General features: G+C 38.2%; 1 protein-coding gene across 1 annotated transcript; it reads left to right on the forward strand.

Annotated features, from left to right (window-relative positions):
* Nucleotides 1–1,493: 1,493 nt before the first annotated feature.
* bet1 (Bet1 golgi vesicular membrane trafficking protein) lies at nucleotides 1,494–10,459 on the forward strand. Its single transcript, XM_020511486.2, has 4 exons — nucleotides 1,494–1,848; nucleotides 6,230–6,333; nucleotides 9,344–9,400; nucleotides 10,284–10,459. The coding sequence occupies exons 1-4, from the start codon at nucleotides 1,830–1,832 to the stop codon at nucleotides 10,437–10,439; spliced, it is 336 nt and encodes a 111-aa protein (XP_020367075.1). The 5' UTR covers nucleotides 1,494–1,829; the 3' UTR covers nucleotides 10,440–10,459.
* The last annotated feature ends 343 nt before the right edge of the window (nucleotides 10,460–10,802 follow it).

Genomic DNA, 10,802 nt, shown 5'->3' on the forward strand with positions numbered 1-10,802 from the left:
CTAAAGAAAAACATATAACTGTGCAAAGTTGTGTGGCAAGTCAGATAACTGGTCAGAATATAAGCAACATCAGAGAATAATTAAAAGGTTACTCAGGAATATTCCATCACATGTGACTTGTACCTTGCAGATGGAGGGTTTGTTATCTGTTCCATATTAGCAAAGATGAGAGCTTCATGCCTGCAAGTAGTTCTATGCCAAATTAGTGCTGGATTCCTCCACACTGATATTGAATGTAACTTTTCTGACAGGCTTCCTAGTTCACTAAATCTAGATCATCAAAACCTCACTCATCTTCTACAGAAAAACTAGTGTTACCTTGCCCTTCAATGAGCTGGCATCTGCCCTATCCTTTTCTTCATTACTGGCTTTATGCCTCTTAAATAAGTACAATCTAATTTAGGAGATGTATATTTTTAAGCTCTGTAAGATTGTCTAGGACTTCCACTTCATTCATAATAGAAGTCGCAATAGTCTTTGCACCCAGAATACTCATACTCAGTTAACCGAGTTCACCTCTTCTGACAGTACTCTTGCTTTGACCAATTGACTTTGTCGCAAAGTTTGGTTCTACCTGTGATGCAATGCTTTGTTTTCTCAAGTTCTTGGTGAACCCCGGTCAAACTTTGCATTTGCTTCTGAATGTTTCAGTAATTCCTGTCTCCTTTTCCCAACATGATTTAATAGTTATTTGTCCCACACGTTCAACATTAAGTCCCCAATAATTAACCATATTACGTTAAAAATATGATGTTTAGGGTTTTTGACGTAGTCGTGTGTCCCTGCTTTTAAGCCAGGAGACCTACGTAGGTTCAACTCCGACCTACTCCAGATGCGCGCAACAGCGTCACTGAACAGGTTATTTAGAAAATATTAAACTACGTTGTCAGATGGGTACCACTCTACAAAAGCCAAGTTTTGCTGATGCTGGAAATCCAATATTAAATAAATGCTGAAAATGATCATCAGCAAACTACTGATCAGAACTTTGATAACCATGCTACACCTTAACTTCCTGAATTATTTCTTCGATACAATTGAAATTAGGTCAGTAACTTTAATTTTGAACAAAAACAATGTGTAAACAGGAAACATAGAGAACAGAATCACTGAACCGGGTACATCACAGGCACAGATAACAGTGTAGTCTGGAGGAACACAGCAGGCGAAGCAGCATCAGAGGAACAGGAAAGTTGACGTTTCGAGTCGAAACCCTTGTACAGACTCCAGCATCTGCAGTTCTGACTATCCTGACATCTTCCAGCACGTCCTGTACAAGGCTGACTTCGCAACAACAACCCTGCTTATTGCTAACCCTCCCCTGCCTTGCCTCCCAAGCACCAGCATTTCTCTTGCCTTGATCGGTTCAAATTTTGGAATTTGTATAGACCAGAAATCCACGGGACTGGGCGTGATGACGATTGCCAGGCGGCCGCCAGCAGTGAACTCTGGGATGTGCTGTAGTTTTAGTTGGCAGGATAATGTTGGAGGAGAATGAGAAAGGTTTGAGCTGACAGAAACCCATCCGCATAAGCAAGGGGCCTTGTGCTGGGCTGGGGAATGTGAATGTGAGCAGCGCGCGGTGCTGCCGGGGCGCGAGCAACCTGCGATTTGGAATGCGGTATCCGCCAGCCGCCTGCACAACGTACTCCCAGAATGCTGGCTCGTGCGGGGCACCGCCCCCCGCCCCGCCGCGGGCTCAGTGATGTCGTGGCGCTGTGAGGAAGTCTGGGACCAGAGTTCAACAAACAAGAGGGTCTTTATCTGTTTCCTAATACTTGGAGTGCCATCGTCATAGCAGCACCAAACTAAATCAGACTACTGGAGAAATGAGGCGTGCGGGCTTGGGTAAGACGAGACTGGCAAACATTTTTTTAAATAAAAAAGCAAAGATAGCAGCGTTTGCAGACGGTACACATTTTATGGAACACAAGTCCCAGGCCACCAGTTAACTGATGGTAGCAGCATTATTAATCAACAATGCTCTGCTCAGTCACTTCTTGGATGATTTAATAGAATACATTAGAATTGTAGAAATAACCCAAATCTTCTAGGAAAGGGAAAAAAGATGGTGGAGCTACTAACTGACTAGATCCAGATCTGAAAAACCAATGTTCCAAATGCCATCATTTCTGAAGGAACAATTGCAGATGGGGGCTGGTGGATAAGAAGGGATGGTATAAGGGAATTCGATACGTAATATTTATTATGCACTTAGAAATAGCCGCATAACTAAAAAATGCCATAGATTACTTGATTTTAACCATTGGAATCAGTATAACATTTGTAATGTAGAACAGTGTCCCAAGGTGTTTACAATAATAGGAATAAAGGATGCTGAATCAAAGGAGATATTAGAAGGTGTCAGTCAGAAGGTTTGTTAAGTATGTTGACTTTAAGGATGATCTCAAAGGGAAAGGGACAATGTGGAGACACGTACTCCTGGTGGGCCTGAAGGTGGGTCTTCTGCCAAGATTGACACCAGCATAAGGTTTCATTGCTGAAGGAATGAGTTTTCCAGAGTTTGAAGAGATAATGGAAATATATATTTAAACGGAATAATGAGGGTTTAATTTTTTTTGGCTTTTGTTGGGACCAAGAGCCACTGTGAGCTTGTGTGCAATACTGAAAGGTGAGATAGATTACAAGTTGCACATTTTGGATGTACAAGGCATGGATCATGCCAACTCAGCACGGAGAACGTTGGACGAGTTAGTCCAGAGGTGAAACAAATGTGTTAATATAAGTTTCAGTGAGATTGTCGGTAACCACCCTTAAACTCAACCTATGTTGCAAAGTTGCCATTAATGGAGAGAATATGGTTATAAGTTTGGTTCAGAACCAAAGAAACTGCTGAGTTTATGGTTAGTCTGCTTAGCTGAGACAGGATGATGGACTTTATGACAGGGACCAATATTGGCTTCAATCTTTGCGTTAAACTGGATGAGATTGTCACTATTCTAAGATTATGTTGGAAAAGCAGTTGACGTTTTAAATGGGTTCAGGGGCTAAAAGAGATAATGGACAGGTAAAACAAGCAGTCAAGTTGCACAGAAAATAGATTTAATATTTAATTTGCCATGAACAAAATTGGAAATATCATAATGACTGGACCATTGAAATTAGACACTGAAAATAAACTGAATGCAAAACTTCTTAAACATTTCGTCACTGTAAATCATTTAGATTAAAGTAATTTTGACTTCTTCTTTACATTGCAAAAATTTTCAAAAACAGTAAGTGATTTAATTGTTGGAATTAGAATTAGGTTTTATTGTCATGTGTATGCAGGTACAGGAGCATAATGAAAAGTTTACAATATTGCCATTCATGGTGCCATTTTAGATACAAGATTCCTGGGTACAAAGTCTTAGAAAAATAAAGAAATAAGTTAAAAGTTCAACATTACAGTGCTTGTCAGTATAAAGTAGTAAATAAGAAATAAAGTTAAAAATTCAAAATTATAGTCCTTTAGCCTTGGGCCAGCAGCTACTCTACACTGGGCTTTCCCCACCAAATACTCCAGAATTAATTACATTTGAAAACCCCATAATTTCTCCATGTCTGCTCAACTGTATTAATTGCCCAAGACTTGTATAATGTTGAAGAATGCACACTGCTATTATGAGGTGACAGTGATTACCCTTGAAATCCGGCATCTTTTATTTTCTTTATTCATTCACGGAATGAGGGCGTTGCTGGCTAGGCAGCATTTAATGCCCATCTCTAATTGCCCAGAGGGTCTGGAGTCACATGTAGGCCAGACCAGGTAAGGATGACCATTTCCTTCCCTAAAGGCATTAGTGTACCAGATGGGTTTTTAAACAATCGACAGTGGATTCACGGGCATCATTAGATTCTTAATTCCAGATATTTATTGAATTCAAATTCCACCATCTGCCATGGTGGAATTCGAACCCGGGTCCCCAGAACGTTATCTGGGTCTCTGGATTAACATCTCAACAATTATACCACTAGGCCATCGCCTCCGTGATGATCTTAGAACATGGAACATAGAACAGTACAGCACAGTACAGGCCCTTCAGCCCACGATGTTGCGCCAAACTTTTACCCTAATCCTAAGGTCTATCTAACCTCCACCCCTACCTTATACTATCTTGTGACTGAGTGAGACTTTAAGCAGCACTAGCAAAATTGAAATCAATGATAATTGGTGGGAGAACTCTCCTCTGGTTATAGTCATACCTAGCACAAAGAAAGATCCTTCTGGTTGTTGGAGGCCAATTGCCTCTATGCCAGGAACTCATTGCAGGAGTTCCTCAGAGAATGTTCCATGCCAGAACATTTTCAGTGGCTTCCTCAATGACGTTCTCCCCAATATAAGGTCAAGAGAGAGAAGGTACAATCAGTAGTGAACAATGTTCAGTACTATTTGCAATTTTTCTGGTACAAGATGCAGCTGGACAACATTCAAATTTGGACTGGTAGGTGTTACACAAATACCACACCATCTTAAGCAAGAGAGAACCTAACCAGCTCCCCATGACATTCAGTGGCATGACCATCACTGAATCTCCGCTACCCATACTCTGGGGCTACTGTTGACCAGAAATTGAACTGGATCTGCCACCTAAATACTTGGGCTGCGAGAGCAGGTCAGAGGCTAGGAATCCTGCATGAGTAACATGTTTCCTGACTCCCCACATCCTGTCAACCATCAACAAGGCACAAGCTAGGAGTGTTATGGAATACTTCCCAATTGTGTGGAGTCTCCAACAATGCTCAAGAAGCTCAACACCATCCAGAACAAAGCAACCCACTTGATTGGTACTGCTCCCCAATCAACCACCTTAAACATTCAATGCCTTCACTGCTGTTGCACTGTAGCAACAGTATGTACCTCATATAAAATGCACTGCAGCAACTTGGCAATGATTCTTTCAACTTGTGATCTACACCACCAAGAGGAAAAGTTTAGCACATGCATGGGTAAATCACCAGTTGTAGGTTTTCCTCCAAGCCATATGCCATCTTGACTAGCAATGTGACTGCCAGTTTTCAGCGTTGCTATGTTAAAAGTCTTGGAACTCCGTAACATCTCTTTGAATGTGCATATAGCTCGAGAACTGCAATAGTTCATAAATGTGGCTTACCCCCACCTTCTTGAGGACAGTTAATTTTGGGAAATATGCTGGCCTTGTAATCAATGCTTACACCTCCAGACCAATTTTTAAAATTCCTACTGGAGCATAAAATTAACATTCTAGTTTATTGCTGAAAAGCAAAAAAAGACATGCCATCAAAGTTTCTTATCTTGCACTCATCAGGACAGACATAGGAATACCACATCTTAAGGGGAATAAAAATTATAGTGCATGAGAAAAGGATGTTGATTGATTGGCAAGCAGCTTCTGGTTGCGATTTGCCGATGGGACTGCATTGGGAAACATTAGTCCCCAGTTTAACTGAGAAGGCACAATGCCTGAACATGTCTATTCTGCTTGCAGAGGACAGGGCTCTGTATATGAATATATGTGGGTTCTAGGAAAGGCATGTGAACAACTCTGCCAACCCCACTGATGATCTTCAATTGTTTATTCAGTAATTCTTCACACGCTTGGGATTGTTGAGTAAGTGCTTGCAGTCAGAGAGTCGAGCATTAGATGTGATTCCAATGCTCTGCGTTTCCAAGAATGAACTAATTGAGTATAGTCAGTATTTTTGCCTATTGCAAGCAGTTGATGGGAATGCTGTTGGATATGATCCTCCACCTAGTGGGATGTCTGGCGAAGGCATCACATTGACACAAATGCATTTAGTACATAAATCATTTGTATGGTAAGCAGGATGTCTTTCTAGCTTGATGGAAACATCCTGTCAGTGAAGAATATCATTTATGTTCGTACTGCATATTAGCAGCATTGGACACCTGTTGCTCAAAGTATTGAGGAACCTTGCCTTTCCAGAATAATTTGAGATAGACTGGCACTTTTCAGAGTCAAATCTTTGGCCCATTTATAAGTATGCTTGGTATACAGTGAGCAATGATGTGATCTGGGTAACCAATATCTTGCAGGGTAGTTAGGATGCAACATCTGGTGGGATTAAGCTTGCATGGTGAACAAATGGCTTGGTCTCTATTTATGAGGTTACTAATAATGCCAATCTTACAGAACATATCTGGAGATAAATTTTTTTAACCTAAAAAGATAAATATCACTATTCCATCTTCATGCTACTAATAGATTTTGCTCTTACCCACCCTCAGGGGAAGGACCTCCTGCCTATGCTGGAAGTGGTTACAGTGTGTACGAAGAGGAAAATGATAAGTTAACAGAGGGCCTTCGAGAAAAAGTGACTGCATTAAAAACCGTAAGTCACATGCTTGTAAACAATGATTTAACTTTCAAATAAGCTTACAATAATATTGATATGGTGCATTTGTTATTTTCACATGATATTTTTACATATTTCCTTACATTCATTTTCTTGAGTACTGAAAGTGAGTTAATTCACAATATCTATGAATACATTCTGCTTCTGCCGATTGAACTTATTTATTTAAGTGTTAAAGAAAAAGACACATTTTACCAAAACTTCACATGTTACACTCATCAGGGCATTTCTCAAGATTGGTAACAAATAAAAGTCCACATTTGTACCATATGAAAGGAAAGCTCTGATTGTTTGGCAAGCGGACTCTCGTAGAGGCCCACATAGATTGTAATAGTTGATGGTTAACAGTTAAATGCAGGCTCTGTTTAGATGTAAAATCAAGCAGGTAGTCTGATTGGTCAGGGTATTGCCTTAAGAATTGAGCTATTGTCAACTGTTTTGTTGAGTTGAAAACACATGGAGTGTGAGAACATGAGCTTTCTGTCAGCAAAGAGCAGAGCTCTGAATATTAATATATGTTGCTTTCCAGTACACACAAGCACCGCACTGTGATCCAGACTGACAGTCCTAAATCGGTTGTAAGTGTACCTTGTCACGCTCTCAGGATTATCCAGCAAATGTTGTCCAATTACAGAATCACAATTAATGATGCTATATATGAATTTAATTGCAAGTGTGTGATGTCAGGTATGTAGGCTGTACATCCCAAAGATTGTCATATCAAATCTAACAGCTTATCCCTTCAACTGTTCATGTCAAGCAAGGTGCTGAGTATTCAACCAGATCATGCTTGGAAAACCTCTGACAGTGTCCAACAGTCATATGATTCTGTGATTGGACAACTTAGAGCCATAGGGATATACAGCATGGAAACAGACCCTTCTGTCCAACTTGTCCATGCCGACCTGATACCCTAAATAAATCTAGTCCCATTTGTCAGCATTTGGCCCATGTCCCTCTCAACCTTTCCTAATCATATACCCATCCAGATGCCTTTTAAATGTAATTGAACCAGCCTCCACCACTTCCTCTGACAGCTCGTTACATACATGCACCACCCTCTGTGTGAAAAAGTTGCTGTTCTGGAATATGTAAACAATTACGCTGACAACCAATTTCAGACTGTCACTTCGGCTTGCAGTATGGTGCACTTATGTGTACTGGAAGCTACATATATTAATATGCAGGACTCTGTTCGTTGCAGGCAGAAAGGACGTACATGCACTACATTAGCTTTAACTTGCAAAAATAATGAATCAGCAAATGGTTGTCATTTTTCAGGGCAAAACCATGACCATTCGGAGTCAACCTGCCTGGTTTCAAATCTAAACAGAGCATAACAGTTAACTGTCAGTCATCATCAGCTGCTGCATTATGTGAGTCTACCAGTCAAGTCCACTTGCCAATCCGTCAGCACTTTCATACTCTTTCAATGTTGGTTTTCCCTTAAGTACTATTGTGAATTTTACTAATAAGTACAAGATGAAAAGTTTTGTCAAAATATTTCCTTTCAGCAATACTCTAGTTTTGTATTATTGAATAACTATTTACTGACTTAAATTGAAATAAACCCGGAGATATATTAAAGTTGCTCAACTTCAATTTATGGATTGAGCGTACTGCAAAAAAGTGATTGGAGCCCCATTGTTATTATAACTTTGCTATAGTAGTTTCTTAGTCACAAAAAATTAAATATTAATCATAAACGACTTGCTGTCTCTCAACAAAGCTAAGACAACGGAATGAGCTATGAGTTGAGGAGGAAGTAACATTTAGAAAAAATGATGCACTTAGAAGAGCACAGAGTATGTTTTGAGCTATTTGATTGTTTTGTTCAGTTGTTTTTGCTGGAGAACAGAGCTCTTTTATGCAAGCTAGATGCCAATTCCAACAATAGGATAAGAATCTCTATGACATTTGTAACAAAATGATCAGCTTGAACACAACAAATTTTAAGATTTTGCCATGAACTGTGAACTGAGAAATATTTTCCTTCAGCATCTTAACACAAGCTTATCATTAAGATAACATAGCACCCATAAATCCAATAGAAAATTCGGAAGAAACATATTTATCCAAAGAGTACTGTGAATAAGAACGCTCTACCACAGCAAGTTAATGAAACAAATATTGTAGGTGCATTTTCAGGAAAGTTAGACAAGCATATGCATGACAAGGGAATACATGGTTATAATAGTGAATTTTTCTTTGAAGAAAGATTGGAGGAAGCTTGAGCAGAGCATAACAATCAACACAAAATAGTTGAGCCAAAAGTCCTGCTTATGTGCCACGTATCCTGTGTAAAGTATCTACTGCTATTATTTTCATTCTCTATTTCCTATACTTGATGTAAATCTTCAGCAAAGGTAACCATGTAAGAATTAGTAATGAATTGTTCATATTTTTTAAAGAAAAATTAAGTGTACCCTTAGGTTGTAGTTGTGTTATGGTTTAAGAACTACCGTGTTTGCAAATTATAGTCACATATTCAAAAAATACCAGAATTATGAATAAATTTCTATATTGTGAAATGTATTTCAAATATTAATGGACAGTTGTCCAATTGTTCCCCCTTTTATGTTACATGCTTTTGAGTTTTCTTTTCTTACGCACCAGATTGAGAGATGGCAATTGAGTTAACATAAGCAGAGGCAAAAGCCTAATTGAAGGGAAAGGAGAATAATTTGAATAGGCTTTTCTAGTAAAAATGGTTCCATGTATATGTGGTAATTCACCACAGAACATACTGTCCAAGTCTGTTTCCTCCCTGTGACCACCAGGATCAACTTCATGAGTTGACGAGGATATCTCTATCCACGATGTCACTTTGCTACATACAAATAAACTTCCATTAAATATGGTATTTAATTGAAATTTCATGGTGAACTTGTCGTAAAACAGAAGATGTTTTAAAGTGTAAAATATAAAATAACTATAATGTGCAGTTAATTATTTGCTATTTGTTCCATTTCCCTCCCTCATATAGCTTTCCATTGATATTGGAACTGAAGTCAAATACCATAATAAGCTCCTGGATGAAATGGTGTGTATTGCTCATCTTTTCAAGGTGTCTTTAATTCTTGGATTTTGAATATTTCCTTTGTGGGTGGGAGAAAGATATCCAAATGTATTCTCTGGTTAACTCACAATATCAACTGATATTTTCTGACAGAGTTCCATTTGGTACGGCAGAAGGATTCACTTGGAAAGACAGGCATTAAATGTTTACTTAGATGTCTAGAGTACAGCAGCACTAAGACTTTGTTACCACAGTAAGCAGTTGTGTTAAGTGTCAGTTCTCCAAGAAATTTGTTAATATTCAACAAGGAATGCCAAATCATGGCCATCCTGTCAATGACAGCAATTAACGACACACTTTACAGGTGGAAATTCACCAGTTGCTGTTATTTATACCAAATACTTAAAAGTAAATGTGCAAGTTGTCAAGTGCAACTCTAATAAGTAAACCTAGATAAAGGACGCTAAGGCCGTGTGACACGAACATAGTGAATTTATGTAAATTGAAATAACTGACAAATGAAAAAGTACACAGACAAGAAAATGTGTTGGTGTAACTGAAAATGGATGGTTTGGGATAGAAATTTAATCAAAAATACCAAAATTAACATTTATAGTTGTTTTAAAAATAAGTGTTTTAAGGCTGGAAGCTAGAGGTTCTGAAACAGATGTATCGGTAAACACTGTCAAACCACGCACTTGAAAGATATTAATTTTCTCCATGCCTTTTACTTTTTACTTTTTAAATTATTGAAAATATATCAGTTTCTTTCACATTCAGATGTTGTAGTGCATTATGATGTTAAAGCATCTAACTACCCTTTGTTAAAAATACTTAATAACGCTCTGAATGCATTGGAATAGGTTCCATTGGTTATTTAACTGTTATTTATACACCCTTTTCTCAGGATACGGGATTTGAATCTACAGGTGGAATATTGGGAGCAACGATGGGTAGACTCAAACACTTATCTCGTGGAAGCCAAACAAAACTGTTATGCTACATGATGCTGTTTGCATTTTTTGTATTCTTTGTACTTTATTGGGTTATTAAATTGAGGTGAAATAAATTTGTGCCACTCCAGTTTTGGATCTAATTCATTTCTTGCAACTAAGTAACTTTTGTGGAATAATCCAGGTCTGATTACTCCTAAAAATATTTAGATAATCATACTGTAGATTATAATTTTGTGTTCTCTGCCATTCTCTGTAGTTGCTAATAATTGAAATTTTCATGTTTGTGGAAAAATAATCAACAATGATATGATTTTGAAATTTGAAATTGATTTTATTTCCCTGTAACAAATAAAATGCATAGTGGTATTGGGTGTGCCAGGAGATTGCAAAAATGGTGAGCAATTAAATTTAAAAATACACATCTGTAAATTAATTGATAAAACAGTTAACAAAACAATTAATTTTCCAAA

The sequence above is a fragment of the Rhincodon typus genome, chromosome 2, assembly GCF_021869965.1.
Source record: "Rhincodon typus isolate 14 chromosome 2, sRhiTyp1.1, whole genome shotgun sequence".
In the NCBI taxonomy this organism is placed as follows: Eukaryota; Metazoa; Chordata; class Chondrichthyes; order Orectolobiformes; family Rhincodontidae; genus Rhincodon; species Rhincodon typus.

Bases quoted from the DNA above. Each gene is read 5' to 3' on its own strand.
- bet1 (XM_020511486.2), top strand. The intron at 6,334-9,343 runs GTAAGTCACATG...TCCCTCATATAG, and splicing joins AAGTGACTGCATTAAAAACC to CTTTCCATTGATATTGGAAC. The intron at 9,401-10,283 runs GTGTGTATTGCT...CCCTTTTCTCAG, and splicing joins ATAAGCTCCTGGATGAAATG to GATACGGGATTTGAATCTAC.